The 17,651-nt window shown below is 34.6% G+C and overlaps 2 protein-coding genes across 5 annotated transcripts; both read left to right on the top strand.

The window, feature by feature from the left end:
• The first annotated feature begins 4,028 nt into the window (after positions 1 to 4,028).
• LOC110712864 (bifunctional adenosine 5'-phosphosulfate phosphorylase/adenylylsulfatase HINT4-like) lies at positions 4,029 to 11,013 on the top strand. 4 transcript variants are annotated; one of them, XR_002509715.1, is made up of 8 exons: positions 4,029 to 4,185; positions 4,253 to 4,299; positions 4,668 to 4,744; positions 4,818 to 4,884; positions 4,983 to 5,060; positions 5,191 to 5,293; positions 9,154 to 9,207; positions 10,768 to 11,013. XR_002509715.1 is itself a non-coding variant. In XM_021891313.1 (7 exons), exons 1-6 carry the CDS (start codon positions 4,117 to 4,119, stop codon positions 5,291 to 5,293), a joined length of 441 nt encoding a protein of 146 aa, XP_021747005.1. In that variant the 5' UTR covers positions 4,029 to 4,116; the 3' UTR covers positions 9,239 to 9,580. The 4 variants fall into 4 exon arrangements, 3 of the variants coding, with proteins under 3 accessions (XP_021747005.1, XP_021747003.1, XP_021747004.1); XM_021891313.1 differs by lacking the exons at positions 9,154 to 9,207; positions 10,768 to 11,013 and adding an exon at positions 9,239 to 9,580; XM_021891311.1 differs by lacking the exon at positions 10,768 to 11,013 and having other exon boundaries at positions 9,154 to 9,580.
• Positions 11,014 to 14,245: 3,232 nt separating this feature from the next.
• Positions 14,246 to 16,625, top strand: LOC110712863 (probable aspartyl protease At4g16563). The gene has a single exon (XM_021891310.1). The coding sequence runs from the start codon at positions 14,790 to 14,792 to the stop codon at positions 16,272 to 16,274; it is 1,485 nt and encodes a 494-aa protein (XP_021747002.1). The 5' UTR covers positions 14,246 to 14,789; the 3' UTR covers positions 16,275 to 16,625.
• The last annotated feature ends 1,026 nt before the right edge of the window (positions 16,626 to 17,651 follow it).

Raw genomic sequence — 17,651 nt, 5'->3', positions numbered from 1 at the left:
AAGTGTAATAATTGGATCATCACAGAGTCATTGAAAGGCGAAGGCCATGACCAAAAGAAAACACACAAAAGCACGCAATTAGCAAAGCTGAGTACATACAAGCTACAACGTACCAAACCTGACATGCTCAACTAATTAAAGTAAATAAACATACAACTTGAATTCATTAATCAAGACTCCACATTTAAACAATTCAATAATTGACTCAACATACTTTCTAACCAATTCTAAACACTTGACTCTTTATATTTAATTTAATTAATTTAATTTGGAGTAAGCAATAGACGTGGTTGTCCAATCCACCAAATCATTTTGGTCCCAAATGACCATTTAAAATAAAAGTTTAGCGCGATGCAAGAATGGGCGCGACTCCATTCTCACAAAGTTAGTCTAGGATCCCATCTAACTTTCATTATAAAATAAAATGTAAATACCAAAAGAAAAGAGGACATGTTGATCAAACAAGCCTCGGAAAGCCACGGGCTACCACCGTGTACCCCAACCCATAATTGTCAATACTCTAGAAGTGCACGCTTTCTAGAGTTTTATTGCTCATCCATGTTTCACTTTACGTGATTACAATTTTAATTAATAGCCGACTCAATCAAATAGACCATACATAAAAATCATACATCAATTTACTTTTAATCTTATTTAGGACAATGGTGATCACATCACAAATTGACCTTTAATTTCATTAAACTTCCAAATTATCCAAATTGTTGAACATAGTTAACCCACCTAGCCATTTCGGCTTAATCCACTTTTACTCAACATACTAACAAGTCATGCTTGATTAATAAATAAAATAAATAACAACCTTGTGGAATAATTAATAAATTCATTCCACTTAAACCATTCAATTCCAATCCTTTAATAATCCAAATGTGGTTAAACACACCAATCCAATAAAATTATGCTTGTATCAACATTCCATACAAACAATTAATCCAATATAATTCAATATGTTTGCATCCATAATTCCATACAAACATAATCAATTTACCAAAAATGTCTCATAAACACAAGCACGTGAATTAATTAAATGTATAACCAAACAATTTTCATCCAAGTGTTCTCTAATCATGAAAGTAAGTTCTTTTCTTTGGTACCTAAACATGATACTACTTGCAACGAAGTAGACATATACGTACCTCGTGTAAACAATTCTTTGTGCCACTTTTAATCACTTAAAAGTCTCCTAGAGAATAATCACCTCCTAGAAAACAATCAATAATCACAAATTAACACTTAAACAAATTTCCAGCAATATAAATTTGATTAAAAGTTCTTAAAACTTCATTAAAAACATGTTTTTATGCTTAATTAATCAATAGAAATCCAATAGGAACAAAAGCCCCAAATTAATTAGTCATAAGAACCCTAAAATCCCAATTTAAATAAATTGAAACCTAGGTTTTAAAATTATAAAATCTGAAAATTATAACAACAATTATAATATGAAATTATTAGTTTAAAACATCAAAAACATGGTTTTGATACTAAAAATATAAACTTTATACTATAAAATCAAAACCCAAAACTAATTATATGAACATTAAGCAAAATTAAGAAAACAAAGGAAGAAAAAGGGGGGGAAGGTGGTGCGGTGGCAGGCGCCGGCTGGGTGGTCGCCGGCGACCAGGTGGCGGCGGCAGGGGGGTGCGCCGGAGATGGCTGGGCGGCAACAAGGAAGAATGAGGATTTCCTCACGTGAAGGAGGAGGAAAGGGAAAGAAGAAAAAAAAAAGAAAAAAAAAGGAAAAAGAAGGGAAAAAAGAAAAGAAAAGAAAAGAAAAATAAAGGGAAAATAAGAGAAATAAAATAAAGAGAAGAGAGTTTACTAACCTTTTTGTGTGGGGAAAAATATGGGGATGTATGGGGTATTTATAGGAGAGAGAGTGGTGTAGGGTAAATAGTAAGATTGAGCCTCATTAAATTAATGGGTCAATTAAGTAAGTAAGATGAGTTTGACTTTGTTTATTTGGACATGAATTATAGAATGAAGGTATGTATAAAAATTTGTACCAAAATAATTTTCGACCCAATTTAAAATTGCAACTTTTGAAATTAAATTCCGGAAAAATACAAATAAATATTATAAATAATATATAATTTCATTTATAATATATTTTAAAAAAATATGGGGGATTACAAGAAGAATTTATAGTTTAATTAAGTTAATTAGTGAAATAGGTTTTCTCTCACAAAAAAAAAATAAAATGTGGTATTTTTTTTAACCAAAAAGCTTTTAAAAGGTTATTTTTTCGCAAAATGATGCTTTTAAAAGGTTTTTTTTTTTTTGACAAATTTGCCTATATGCCTATATGTAAATAGGAGAGAGAAAATGAAAAAGGATACTCATTGATGTTGGAAATATTTAAGAAAGAAGATGAGTAAAAGAATAGAGAAAGTGAGAAGTGTTGTGGAGGGAAAAGAGTGTGGTGTGTCAAGTGGAGGAAAGTAGAAAGAAAATGGAAAAAGGAATTTAGCATCCTTACCATTATTTATGCTCTTACATGGGGCTATGCCCCATACAACTATACAAGAAAAGCATAAATAATAAACTATGTTGGGACAGTCTGCGGGAAAGTCACATCAATCCTATTATCGTGTTAAAATACAACTTAAGAACGAGGTTGAGAATTGAATCCATTTTGTTGTTTTGAAATACTCCTTGATTGGCTAAGCTAGTCAATCTACAATTCTATTTCCTTCTCGACAAATGTACATAACTTTCACTTATCAATTTTCCTCATCACCCTTAATGACTTAATGCTAAGACTAAGGGGTGGTTTGGTTTGTTATGATGAAATGGATTGGTATGAATTCTTATACTAGGGAGGTATGGATTCCAAACCCCATATTGGTTTAAACTTGTTTGGTTTATTATTTGGAATTGGTCTGGGGCCCATGCGATGCCCTGAGTTATGTTTAAATACAAAATGAAAAAATTACCATGAGTTTAAACTATATTTTGGAACCAATGCCTTAAGTTTAAATAGTAAAATAAAAATGATAAAGTTAGTTGGGGATAGAAAAGGAGATGTAGTAGTTTTTGTCTTACAATTTAGAGGGAATTGTATATAATGCTTATAAACTTTTCGAACCCTTAATGAAAAGTTACAGTTCATATATGAATGTTAATTAAGTAATAAAGTGATATTAATTGTGGAATAGTGGTAATGAAAAGTTGGGAATTTCAAAGGATGCAATAATTCAAATCTAATCCAAATATTGATGTGTTGTCATGTTCATCTATGTGGTGCTATGTCATAAATTTTATGATGACAAAGTATGACGCATGTCGTTAACATGTTAATACCTTGGGTTTTAATAATATTTTAGATTGTGTTTTAGAATTCATCAAAGGAATGGATGGTGAATCTTAGGGGGCAAGGTGGGTATGAGATTATAGGGAATGGGGTGGAATTAGAACCACTTGTTATGAGATTCCATAACTAAATTTGCCTTACCAAACAACAAAATGGATGAAATGGACTTTAAATCCATTCCAGTCAATTTCAAAAACTCCAACCAAACGATCCTTAAAACTAGAACCTGGTTACCAATTTCAACAACTTAAATAAATGGTTTATTCAAATATTTCAAATCCTTTGGAAACAAAGTACTCCCTTCGTTTTTTTTAATTTTTATTTGCATCACTTTGGTTTGCACAAAGTTTTAGGAGAGTAATATAATATTGTGAGTGAGTGAGTAAATTATTATAGTAAAAGTAAGATGAGGATCATGAAAAAAAAAAGCATGTGAGAGAGGATAAATATTTTTATTATTTTATTAAGTACCATGGAAGAGAGAAATGATAAAATAAGTTAAGTGAGGTTTAAAGTAAAAGAAAGAAATGACAAAGTACAGTACTCCGTATAAAATTACCAAATATAAAAGTGATACATTTAAAAAAAATACACCCTAAGAAGGAAAGTGATGCAAAAAAAAAAAAAAAAAAAAAGGAATAATTTTCCTTTGTTTTAATATATATATATTTTTTTTAATTCTATACTCGGTAATTGTTAGGTTAGGTGTCATTTGTCACCCGGCTCACCACCAAGGAGACAAGCGCGAGAGAAGTGCGAAGAGAGGTCAACGTCGGCGAGGGATGTCGGCATCGGCGTGCATCTTTTGCCAAATTGCTCGGATTCCTACCACTACACGCCTGCTTTACCAGGTTTTCTCCTATCCCCTATTTATTTTCAAAATTCGCCGATTCTTTTAATTTGGATTTGATTTTGCAGGATGAACTTGTCGTCGCTTTTCAGGACATCAACCCCTCCGCCTTCCGGTGCGTCTTTGATTATTCCTTTCGTGCTATCTAATTAGCCACTTGCATTTGAATTTTTTTTTTTTACAACACATTACATTGTTTGCAAGATTATCTTTTGAGATTAGAGTTTGCTAGGGTTTTGGCATCTGTTATACAATGTACATTTCATATGATACTGTTTGTTACCAAAATTTCGCAGGATTATCTTCTGAGATTAGAGTTTGCTAGGCTTTTGGCATCTGTTATGCAATGTACATTTCATATGATACTGTTTGTTACCAAAATTTCGCAGGATTATCTTCTGAGATTAGAGTTTGCTAGGGTTTTGGCATCTGTTATACAATGTACATTTCATATGATACTGTTTTGTTACCAAAATTTCGCAGACATTACTTGGTCATCCCTATTGAGCACATCCCAACAGTGAAAAACCTTCAAAGAGGACAACAACACTATACATTGGGTAATGCCACTCATCTTCAGTTCCCATTTTTGAATTCAATCACAATTTTAATATAGGATCTTGTTATCTCCAGTGACTCACATGCTTAATGTTGGTAAATCGCTGTTACAACAAGATGCCGCTCAGTCTAATGAGCATAGGTATTGCTTCCCATTTGCTACTCTGGCTTTTTGCTGCATCTCTTCTTTTTTATGCCCCTCACTAGTATTGTTATTTTGGTCCTTGCTTCATGTGGCAGATTTGGCTTTCACCAACCCCCGTTTAATAGTGTTGACCATCTGCACCTTCATTGCCTGGCGCTTCCTTTTATACCATGGTAGAATTTCCTTTCTATTTTTCTATAACTTTTTATAGTTGTGTCTGGTTTCTGTCGTTTTTTTCCACTGTAAATTGGTAATGTATCGTTTTTTTAAATTTTATTATTATTATTTTTTTTTTTTTTGCAGCTGGAAATTTATTAAATACTCATCATTGGGACCACTTGGTGGATTCATTCAAGCAGAGACCCTCTTGGAGAAACTTAAGCCCTCACAGTTTTCCCAAATATAGGTATACGTGTACCTTTCAATCCTCACTGCATTATAATCTAGAGACCCCGGGGTAATTTTAATTTATAAAGTGCAGTTTGTAGCTGCTGAACTTCAATGAATTATGCAGCACATGGTCCACATCGTGTGCTTTATGGACTCTTTAGACTTTTGAGGGAATATGATATGGAACTTTTTAAGCTATTCAAGTGAGCAGATTGTAGCATCATGTGGTTTTGCAAACATCTAACTAATTTTTGCTCGTGTAGGTTAGATCTCCATGTTTATTTGGGGAATGTTAAGCTGTGGTACATTGAAAATGCAATTAGACAGAAGATTATCTAAGCCATAGCTTTAATTTGTGTTTTTTTTTGGAATTTTTCTTGAAGTTGGTCTACTATTAATACATTAAAAAATAAAATAACTTAGTTAATTGCCTTGGTTCTGTCACTACTGCAGTGCTGTGGTAATAAAATATGGTATAGTGCTCTATCACTCTAAACCTCTCAGTCAGTCCTTTGTACACTGCAAAAAAGGCACAGTTTTCTTTGAGAGCACTTGATTAAGGGTGATCAAGCATTATTATTAAATTTTGTTTTCGTATGTCTGACACTCTGACTCAATGAGTGAACTTAACACTTGTATTCTGTTAAAAGCAATAATGTATTTGTTGGTCATTAGTGTCATTGTTTAGATACCGGCACTTGACAGTGATTTTAACCTAAGATAATTTTGTTTCGGACTTGTTGCCAGAGAAAATTTTCAGCTATTGTGATCTAGAGAAATCAAGATGATCTGCCTCTGCATCAGAAGGAGTAGCCAGTGCCCAGTGATGTTATGGTCTTCCTTTAGATTGGTTTAGGCATTTATAGGTTAAATATTTGAATGTGTGAATCCCTCGATACATGCCTCACAGTGGAAAAATACTTCATTTTTGACTCAATATGATATATCATGTATAAATGGTTCCCTACCTCTTTGCAGGACTAGCCTTTCATCTTTGGTTGATCTTTGCAAGGCAGGCCTTATAAGTATATGCAAGTCTTGCTAAATCGCATGTTTTTGCACTTTCAATTATGGATGAAAGCGAAGATCAGTCTGTGTCTGTTTTGGTGGGGATTTGGTAATGTTGAATGGCTAATGTATTTTATAGCCCCAAACCTCTTGATAAGAGCTTCAAGGAATGCTAGTCACTCAATCTAGGGAGCATGTCGAATAAGGTTGTGGTTGAGGAAAAAATCAAAGGTCAAAAGCTGGGAGAGAAGAGTTGCATGTTTCCTATTTGCAATTTGTGGACTACACTTTTTTTTTTGTATGGCGGGCTAATTAGAATTCTTACTGTGATATAGATATATGAGGTGGTTTTAGGCTTAAATTTTTCTAAATGTAATATAATAGGCTCAAGCATATTGTGCCCGGGCTGTATGCAGCTTTTGTTGGATGCCAAGTCGAGAATGAACTTGGCTTTGCCTTTTGGAGATTACCCACATTTGAAAATATTTTGGGAAACAGTTATTTTGAGGATATTTAGCCAGCTTGATTGGTGGAAGATAGCCTTTTTTTTATTTTTTTTATTTTTTTTTTCCCTTTATGGTTGGGGGGGGGGGGGAGGGGGAAGTTTGGCTCAATCATGCTTTTCTAGTATCCATCTCTATTATCTCTCCCTGATCAAATTCTGATTTCTGTTGCAAGTGAATGGAGAGAATGATAAGGAGTATTTTTGCAGTGTGGGGCAACCAATATAAGGAAAGATTGTCATATGAGTTGGGATTTGTAGTGTTGACCGCAGGAGGTCTTGGCTTTGGAAAGTGATGTCAAAATATGTTGCACTTGTGGAAATGGTAGTGGCGTTTTCCTTCTGATTCTCAGTCCCTTTGGCATCTAGTTTTTAGAAGCATATATATGCACGATATTGGGTTGGTTGCACAAGGGGCTCTTAGAGTGAAACTTGGTTGTCCTTGAAGGTTTGTTTCATTAGTCTTTTTTATTCACCTATTCAGTGAGGTTCAAAGTATGGGATGGTGTCGTATTTGTCTTTGGAAAGATGTTTGGAGATGAGAGCAACCTTTTAGTGCCTGATTCTTTCTAATATACCATATGTCTACTCTCAATAACCTGCATGTTGCTGGTCTTTACTCTTTAATTTTTTTATGGTGATAGTGCTTGAGATTATACGGTTTTGGAGATCACAACATGATAGGGAGTTAGCGGAGTCACTTCTCTACTAGAGGAATTGAATTTCTAGTTAGGTGCACTATCAACAGGCACTTATTCTTGCAAATAATTTCTCAAATATATATTAACCCCTTTGGTTTCTAGCTTTTCCAGTAGCATGCTTCATTTAGAAAGCAAGGGTGTCTTTTAAATGCAACGACTGGGTTAGGTTATTTACCAGATATCTGCTTCCTTTGTTCTGCTGAATGTGGGTGCTGTTCACATGATAAGTACACTTTGAAGTGGAAAGTTACCTTTGGCAGAGGTTGTTTGGTTTATATGAGAGATTGCAGGTTTTCACTTTAGGAGAAGATTCTTACTTCCTCCATTCTACAAATATTGCAATAATTACCAATTTTAGGAAGTTCTAATTGCAACAATTACCATTTTAGGAAGTTTCACAAATATTGCAACAATTATCATTTTAGGAAGGTTCACAAATATTGCAACACTTCCTTATTTGTAGATGTTTTCTCTCTTTCTCTTTGCTCATCACGGGTCCCTATCTTTATTCCTCTATCTCTCTCCTCATCATATGGGTCCCATCTTTATTCCTCTCTATCTCTTTCCTTCTTAAAATTTGTGTCCCATCCTCATGCTGCAATTTTTGGGGAATGGAGGAAGTATTATCAACACTACTTTCGGGGTAATTTTCTTGGTGTATGGTTGGATTGAAACTCTCTAGCCATTTGATGAGTTTCTTTGGCTTCGGATTTGTTGTGGGACCAGTAACTTATTTGGCCTTGTTATGGGCTAAGTCGGCGTGGCTTTCTAGAATAATTGGTTTGGGGAGGTTCAAAGGAATTGGGTTTACATAAAAAATTTAGATCCTATGTTAATCGGACATGGCTAAAATCGCGAAATGTCTGTGTCGACACGACACGTACACGTACTCGGGACACGTGTTCGACCCTTCACAGTGCACTCGGACACTTCCATTAAGAGTGGAGAGGAAAAAAGAGGAGAAATATGAAAGAAAAAACACATCTTGTTCGAAGACCATCATTGATACAGAGAAGATGGAGAGACGAAGACTGCCATTCATTAGGAGAAATTACCTAGGAAATAATTAAAATTAAAAAAAAAAATAGGGGTGGCTGTAATGAAAAATTTAAAGCTTTTGTTATATATAATTTATTTATATAAATTTAAGTGATTATTGACGTGTCCCTGTATCTGTGGCCAAAAATAGAATAGAGTCTCCATGTCCTAAAAATTTGGAACTTGCCGGATCGAACACTTGGACATGTGTCCATGTTCGACACCCGTTCCCGAATCCATGTAACATAGTTTAGAACATCACTAGAAAAAAATTTAGAATATAAGGGAAAAAATATGGTTTAGCAGCTAAATTTGCGACAGTGCATTTTGTCTTACTTCTTATTATGTATGACTTAAGATAATATTTCATGCCTCTAGTAGGGGCATAGGGCTACTTGCCCTATCCCTATAACTTTTTTCTTATCTGGGATACAAGTTATTTAGATATGGTTAGCCTTTATTCACTGAAATTAATGCTCTGATGCTCAGCACGGTATTCTATTTTGTAGAGGGGTGGTTGAAATGTTGGTCAGAGGTATTTGTAGTTTCCTTCTCACTCTGTTTGGTCTCGTATTAATACAAATTGCTTTACCAAATGTGTAAGATAATGTGCATTTTCTTTTGCAGGATTCGATAGTAGCTTTTATTGTTTCAAGAAGTTAAAGATTTAACTTATCCAAGGTACTAAAGATTTTTTTGTTGTCACTTCCAGATGTGTGTACATACTATATGGTGCTCTGTCTTGTGCAACCTTTTGTGTTAATCTCTTGCTGTCAGTTGCTGCTGTGTAAAAAGTGTATCTTTGTGTGCCTAATATGTCTATATTATCCAAAATTGTCATTGTTACAATGATGTACAGATTTCCGTAAAACTTCTGTTGATTGCACATATGCTATATTAATGGGAATTCTGTTGACCTGTTAATTGGCTGGTTGGTTCATCTCTGGCTCTGTTCTTGTTTTCTGGTTGCAGTGGTTTAGGGGATGATAATTGTGTAATCCACGACTATGGAGTATTGGGTTTTATTTTTAATAATAGTTGATAGCCATAATCAGTATTAGAGTTGATAGCAGAAAAAATCTTTTACAGATCTTTGAAAATCCCTTTCATTCTTGTTAACCAAATGCCCTTAGGATGCAAACACATATTGGATTTTTGTTTGCTACCTGAGCCATGCGTTCTATAAGCAAGCAGGATATAATGTTGGATACAGTTACTGATACTGATATATGCATATGTCCATTACTCTACATCTACTAACACAGACGAAATACGTGGTTAGAGGCCCCATTCATCTGATAGTGTCGTGGTGAATTTGAACATTGATCCCCTCTTGATGAGACTATCAGTTAGGGAGGATATTAAAATGCCAAATATTCTAGGATTTGTGACTGTAGTCAGTTTGAATCTGGTGGCTGTTGTCAGGGTACTTTTCACTGTGTAACAGGAATGGCTAATTTAATGTAATAACATTCTCAGTATCCAAGGTTGGGATTTCCAATGAGATACATCCTTTGCTGTTTCATGCTCAAATGTGAGACAAGTCTTTTTCAGTGTTTATGGAGGCACCACTTGCTCGTTGCAGTAGTAAACTAATATGAGTAATAGATATAAAAATATTAAGAGATTGAGTGAATGGGGTTTAGATTAAATATTCAATAACTTTTAAGACTTTGTGGTAGTCCTCGTATGGATATTCAAGTTTTTTGAGCAAAAGTAGGCAGAATATTGTTTTTATTTAATTTTTTTTTTTCAAATTCACTAAACACTTTGTAAGGCTCTACAGGTGATCAAATTAGTCTGATATGACTAAATTTGGGTAGGTATCTAATTTGAATATTTGGCTTAGCCTTACCTAATTCATGCCATGTTTGGGCCAATTAATCGAGGTAGAAAAATGTGACATTGAGTAATGCACTAGCAAATTTTTGTAGTGGACTCTTCTTGATCAGGGTCTTCAGGGTTTTCATCATCTCTAATGTACTGCCACCTTTAATTCTAGTTAAACTAATTGAAACAAGGCTTTTGTAATATCTTGTAATAATATTAACATGAATAATCATCTTTTTATCCGTTAATGTGGTCTTAACTGCAGACTTACCTTTAATAAACAAGAATTATATAGAAAGTTTCTGGTTTTACCCGCCTTTTTTCTTTTTAGCTTATTTCAATTTTGACCTTTTAGCTTTTAGTAATATCGGGTTTGAGTCAAAATGATTATCTGGTTATCCAAAATTTCAGGAGCGGTTGGAATTTCCAAGGTTTCTCCTTTTAACAAGCAATATTCCCAAAATTAATGGAAGTTAGACTTGAACCTACAATTTATCTCATGGCTATTGACTTATTTTCAATAACTTACTTAAAGATTAGGTATTTACTTCTTTTTAACCCTGAGTGTACATGTTCATCTAAAACTGATGTATGATCTATACGCTTTATTCTGCATAAATTTCATTTTACATTATACTGCATCTATGTCTGCAGTATCATAAGCTAGGGTGAGAAAAAAAAATTCACCAAGTAACATTTAAGCTTCCTTAATTTTTGTTGGATGATATCCACTGTCAAGTCAGCTTATGAGCATGGTCCATCTCTTTTTGTTTTTCTTGCTGGGCCATTAATCCGATACATGTAGTACCCTCTCTTTGCCCATTCTTTTTTGATGGGTTCTTTGCCTCTTCTTATCTCTTAAATTGTTCTTTAAAGAACTGGTTGTGGCCCACTTAAGATAATTGCAAGTTTAATGTTTGTGCTTATATAGATATACCTTTTTTTATCTTGAAGAAAATTAAAAGGAAAAAAGACAAAAGATTTATGAGTAGTGTTTTTGCTTACCTTTCAAACTCTTTGGAAGTGACAGACTGATCTCACTGATGAGAAGTATTGACTTGGATAGAAAATGGTTTTATGCATTTTTCTACTATATTTTGTAGATTGCCTTATTCTTATCCATATCCATCAAAATTTTCATTTATGTTTTGAATTGGGATGCAACATAATAATTGGAGAATCACATTTACAGCTGATTTCTATAGAAATGATGTTCTTATTGTGAAATTAGCTGTTCACTTTACATTTATTAGGCAGTCATCTATCCCATATTCCCATGTATAGGCCAAGAAACCCTGTTGCTCTCAGTCTTAAAGTTTGTATATAGAACCCTTTAATCATCATTATCCCTGCTTTGAAGTGTTTGTTGAATAATCCAACAGGCATCCCCTGTTTTGGCCCTTGAAGCATTACTGCTTTAGTATGCGTCTCTTTTTGCATAAGCATTTTTTTAATACATCCAGATTTAGGTGGTTGGATTTAGAACTTGGATGATTGTGTAAGGGATAAGATGCTGAATGTATAGTTAGGCTAATTATTTAATAGAATTAATATTAGTGTGACAGGATGAGTAGAGAAGGCCTTTTGATTTTACTAATTTTAGACATAGAAAGTCAATATGTGGTGATGTATTTATAGTGATTTTGGCAGCTTTAGAGTATTCCCCACCGTACTATCTACGGCCGTCAAAATTCTGGAACCACTCCCTTTCAGTGGAATTATTGAAACTGGCTGCATAATTGTCAAACATCAAATACAGCTGGATTTTTCTTGTAATGTTCACAGCAGTAATAGTTTTTGTCACAATTTTCATAATACAGTCGGATGAAGGGTAGAGCAAATAGCTACAAGTAGTATTTGCACTTATGACCACCATTATTTTATAATTGATTGATCTACTAAACAAGTAGTTTCGTCATTTCGTAGGTTAGCTGTTGGAGTGTTGTCGTTCTGTACGTTAGATGTGGAATTGGCAAATGGCAATAGGGAAAGTTGGGTGGTGGTTGAATAGGTGTGTGATGTACTAGTGTGGTATGGTAGTTATGCAGTATGAAGTTGTAATCTGCTGCTATATCTGGGTAGCAAGTAATAAGGTTGTAGTTACAGGCAGTTCCTTGAAAATTGAAAGATGGAGGTTGAACAGACTACGATTGTGGACAAAGATGAATTATTGTTATTATGTTCGTTAAATAGATTATTTATATGAATATAGTGGTGATGATTGGTTGCGACAAGTAAATTAGTTGAATAAGCAGTACTGTATTAAGGTGTATGAGCAGTGGGGATAGTAGTTGAATGAATAAGTAGAGATAGATAACTATGGTTGCAGGTAAATTATTGTTAATTGTAGAGGGTGTAGGGTCTGGTCCTCGTAAAGCCATTTGTACTGTAAGTTGTAGATGAATGATGAGTCTAAGACCTTAACCTGATGATGATAACAAATCAATACCTAGGCTATTTATTTCAGCATTGATGCCTTTTTGTCACGAGTATTTAATACCAAGCATATTTGTAGAGGCCCGGAGAAAGTAAGCAAGTTAGGCTTGAATAATCATAGGTGATTGGTGATTGAGAAGAAAGGGTTCAAATAATTGAGTTTTTTAAAAAAAAAAAAAAATTTGTTTGGGTGGGTAGGTGGTCGTGGAAGTGCCAACAGAGGCCAACAACACCTTCTATTTTATACGGAATACGAGTATATTTTATATTCGTCGGCCCTCATCCTTCATTTTAATCTGTCTTTTTCTCCTTTTTAAAAAAAATTTAATTTAAAATGCATAGCATGCCAAAAGCAAGTTCAACTGTTGTAATTGTATCTTTGTTTTTTTCAAAATAAAAATATATAAAAAAAAGCTAGCACCAAAATGGCACCATCGACTATAGTAATTTGGACTGTAACTAAGAATTTCGACGTCGGCTTATGTGTTGCACCCTGACATGCCCGTGCGCCCTTTTCTTTGTGTGTGTTAACTACGGAGTATTTACTTATTTAGATTTTGGAGCCATGCAATATGCAGCAAAGCTGGCTTTTGTTTTTTCTTCCCCCTTTTCCCCTTTTATTATTATTATTATTATTATTATTATTATTATTATTATTATTATTATTATTATTATTATTATTATTATTACTAGTGTTAGATAATAGAATTTGTTATACTCCCTCTGTTTTAATAAGTGTTACACTTTTTTTTTTGGCAAAAAGCTATGTAAAAATATTATCTCTCTTTTTATGGTCCATATTCTAACCAACTACGGAGTACTACTTTTTTAATATATCTTTATCCTAACATTCATTACTTTTTAATAAACTATTAACTCTACTATCTTTCTTTTACAATTTTTAATACTCAACTACTCCACTTATCTCTTATTTTATATAAGTCAATTAATTTGTCTAAAATTATGTATTGGTTAAACTGAACACTTATTAAAACACGAAGGGAGTATACACCCGGGTGTAACGTACACCCAACTCACCTAAGGTTAGTTTTTGCTCTTCATTTGATGATAAAATGAAAAACATTTATCAAAATAAGAAGAGATACTCATGGGTGTACAAACAAGTAGATAATGTATCTAACTAAACTTTTTACGATTATTGGTTTTAGTTAGTTACTAATGAGAGGCTTGATTGATTTTAATTTGGAATTTGTTGAAATGCAACCATCAAGGTTTGGTCTAATCAATATCGGTTCTTTTTTACTTGACCAGTTTCTTTTATCACACTTGCCAATGCATAACTTTAACGATCAATAACTTAAATTCTCCAAAAAGAAAAATTATAAGAGTTATATATTATGATAGTACTTATTGAGACGAATCCAAAAAGATCATACATAAATATATTATTCCTTATATATTATTCAAAAAAGACGGTCAAAGGAGGGGTGGTGAATAGTGTAAAAGTCAAAGCGGGTCAAGTAATAAAGAACGGAGGAAGTAAATAACAAGTACTCCACTTCCTATTACAATAGCCGACTTTTTGTATTAGTATTAGCAGACTTCGTATTAGATGGAGATAACTAAAACTATCCTTATCTTGAACACAATTACCACCTTCTTAATAAATTAAAACCAACAGCATCAAAAATAAAAAAGCAACAAGACTGTAATACATTAATACCCCACTGCTCTTGTCTAATATCTTTTGGCTCCTGTCTAGTTCAACATATACGGAATGTTTCCTTTGTAACATTTTAGACAATTCACACAATTCATAGTTCTAAAGTTTTGCCTTCTCTTGATACCCGAAATATCTACCGAGTCGAGTGGAGTGGACTAGTACTGAAGTGTATAGCTGTAACCCTTCAATTTTACCAGAAACTTCCTCCTTACCTTACCCCATCCTCTGCTTTCTTTATATCTCCGCTTACTCAAATTCAAAACCCCTATCTTCTTTCTTTCTCTCCTCATTTTCTCAAGAAAACAGAGTCACCATGTTTATGTCTATGGCTTCCTCTAAACTCCTCTTTGCATGCTTTGCTCTCTTCCTATCTCTTTCAACGGTCTCAGTAACATCCCAACAATTACTCCCTTTAACCCACTCACTCTCCAAAACCCAATTCTCATCTGCCCACCACCTCTTGAAGTCTACCGCCACCATCTCAGCTGCTCGACACCGTCGCCATACAAACAAAAACAGAAACCACCACCAACAAGTATCTCTTCCTCTCACTCCCGGAAGCGATTATACGCTTACCTTCACCCTCAAATCCCAAACCCTCTCTGTTTATATGGACACTGGAAGTGATATGGTTTGGTTCCCTTGTTCTCCCTTTGAATGCATCCTCTGTGAAGGCAAGTACCCCCCTGGCTCCCTTTCCCCTCTCAACGTCTCCAAATCCTCTCTCCTCTCCTGCAAGTCTCCTGCTTGTTCTTCCGCTCACTCCTCCCTCTCCTCCTCTAACCTGTGTGCCATCTCAAAGTGTCCTCTTGATGAAATCGAAATATCCGACTGTTCGAAGTACAGTTGCCCCTCTTTCTACTACGCTTATGGAGACGGTAGCTTGATTGCTGAGTTACACAGTGAGAATATACTTATGCCTTCCACCTCAAATAATAAGCCCTTGAATTTAAAGAATTTTACCTTTGGTTGTGCTCACTCTACTCTAGGTGAACCCATCGGAGTTGCTGGTTTTGGCAGAGGCTCTCTGTCTCTTCCAGCCCAATTAGCTAACTTATCCCCTGACTTGGGTAACCAATTTTCTTATTGTTTGGTTTCTCACTCCTTTGACTCCACCAAACTCAGACACCCAAGTCCCCTCATTCTCGGCAAATACAAGGAGACTGAAATTGATCAATATGTCTACACTCCCATGTTGGAAAACCCCAAACATCCTTACTTCTACTCTGTTGGATTGGAGGCAATATCTGTTGGAAGTCGACGGATTGAAGCACCGGAGAATTTGAGGAGAGTAGACATACAGGGAAACGGGGGAGTTGTGGTGGATAGTGGGACCACGTACACCATGTTGCCAAGCAAGCTGTACAAGGCGGTGGCAGCAGAATTGGAACGGCGAGCAGGAAAGGTGTTAAAGCGGGCAACGCAAACAGAATCCATGACAGGATTGAGGCCCTGCTTTTATATGCATGGTGGGAAAGGGAGCTTGGGGTTGGGGGTAGTGATTCCGTCGTTGACGTTGCATTTCGGGAGGAATTCGAGTGTGGTGCTCCCCAAGAAAAATTACTTTCACGAGTTTATGGATGGTGGCGATGAAAAGAAGAATAAAAAGGGTAAAAAGGTGGGATGCTTGATGATGATGGATGCTGGAGAGGAGGAGGAGGAGGAGAGTGGGCCCGGCGCTACGCTCGGAAACTATCAACAGCAAGGTTTTGAGGTGGTTTACGACTTGGCGGAGCGCCGGGTGGGGTTTGCCCGCAGGGAGTGTGCAACTATGTGGAATAATTTGAACCAGCACTAACGTGTGCCTGGGGGAGTTGACTTTTTGTAGATGTGTCAACGCCAATAAACTATTGGCCGCACGTGAAGCTTAAGCTCAAGGTTTAGGCGTTTTGCTTGAGATGAATGATGATGGATTTAATGAGTTTGCACTTTGCAGTAATTACTCACTACTCGGTCATTTTCGTTTGTGCAGATAGGTAAGTGGTTCCAATTTCCAATGGGTAATAATAGCATCATCAACAGGAAAGACGTGTTTGTATAGAATTTTTTCTTTTCCTTGTAAATCAAGTATTGTACTTTTGTAATTATCTTCTACAAGTAGTTTTAAATCTTCAGGTGTTACTCTCTCTGTCTCATTTTATAGGTGTTACTCTCTCTTTCTCATTTTATAGTATTTGTTTGTGTTTTTTTTACATAAGTGAAGTGCATTAAAAGAAAATAAAATGAAAAATATAATCCCATATCTTATAAAAAGTGAGAGATTACTCTTATAAATAGTGCATGAACTATTATACGTCTTAAAATATTTATTTACCTTCTTATCGTCATACGTAATTAATTTTACAATTTTATCAATTAATTAATCAGATATTAAAAGGAGGAATGAAATAACAAAAGTCTAGAATTTTCTATATTTAATACTTCCTATGTTCTTTTTTACTTAACCTGTTTCTTTTATCACGTTTGTCAATGCAGAACTTTAACGGTCAATAACTTTAATTCTCCATAATTAAAAAATATATAAGTCATATATTATGATAGTATTTATTGAGACGAATTCAAAATGATCCAACATAAATATTTTTTCCTTACATATTATTCACAAAACACGGTCAAAAGAGGGATGGTGAATAGTGTAAAAGTCAAAACGGGTCAAGTAAAAAAGAACGGAGGAAGTAGGGGTTATGGTTTAATTACATAACAACATTAGTCACTAAACAACGAAAGATTGTTTTTTTTATATCGGCGTTATTTTAAAGTAGTTCATCTAAAGTTTAGAACATTGCACAACATCCAACACATTTATCATTTTTATGCAAATAGCTTTGATAAAATATTATACACAAACCGACATAAGTCATAAATAACATTGATAATATTTCTTCTCAAAGGGCTAGCTATACCGCTCGTATCGTGCGCGTTGGAATCCCTAGACAAAAGTTAGAGAGAAAAAGTGGAAAAAAAAATACAAGGCAAATGTAAAATTAAAGGATAATTTAGGGAGTTTAATTAATAAAGTTAAAAAAAATGAGGGTATAATGGTTTTTCCATACTTGTACTATCTAAAATAAATAGGAATAATATTTTGAGTCTTAAAATAGGAAAACAGTATCTATAACGTGAGGCGAAGGAAGTCTTGGACACTCAAAATTTCTATGAATTACCTTTTGATTGT

This window comes from Chenopodium quinoa, unplaced genomic scaffold (assembly GCF_001683475.1).
Source record: "Chenopodium quinoa cultivar QQ74 unplaced genomic scaffold, ASM168347v1, whole genome shotgun sequence".
Lineage (NCBI taxonomy): Eukaryota > Viridiplantae > Streptophyta > Magnoliopsida > Caryophyllales > Amaranthaceae > Chenopodium > Chenopodium quinoa.
The sequence above is the reverse complement of the archived record's forward strand: the minus strand, read 5'-3'. Positions and strand labels throughout refer to the sequence as shown.

Excerpts from the sequence above, each read along its gene's own strand:
- LOC110712864 (XM_021891313.1), top strand. The coding sequence starts at position 4,117 with ATGTCGGCATCGGCGTGCATCTTTTGCCAAATTGCTCGGATTCCTACC. Across the intron at positions 4,745-4,817 it reads ACAACAACACTATACATTGG|TGACTCACATGCTTAATGTT; the intron begins GTAATGCCACTC and ends TGTTATCTCCAG. Across the intron at positions 5,061-5,190 it reads GCGCTTCCTTTTATACCATG|CTGGAAATTTATTAAATACT; the intron begins GTAGAATTTCCT and ends TTTTTTTTGCAG.
- LOC110712863 (XM_021891310.1), top strand. The coding sequence starts at position 14,790 with ATGTTTATGTCTATGGCTTCCTCTAAACTCCTCTTTGCATGCTTTGCT.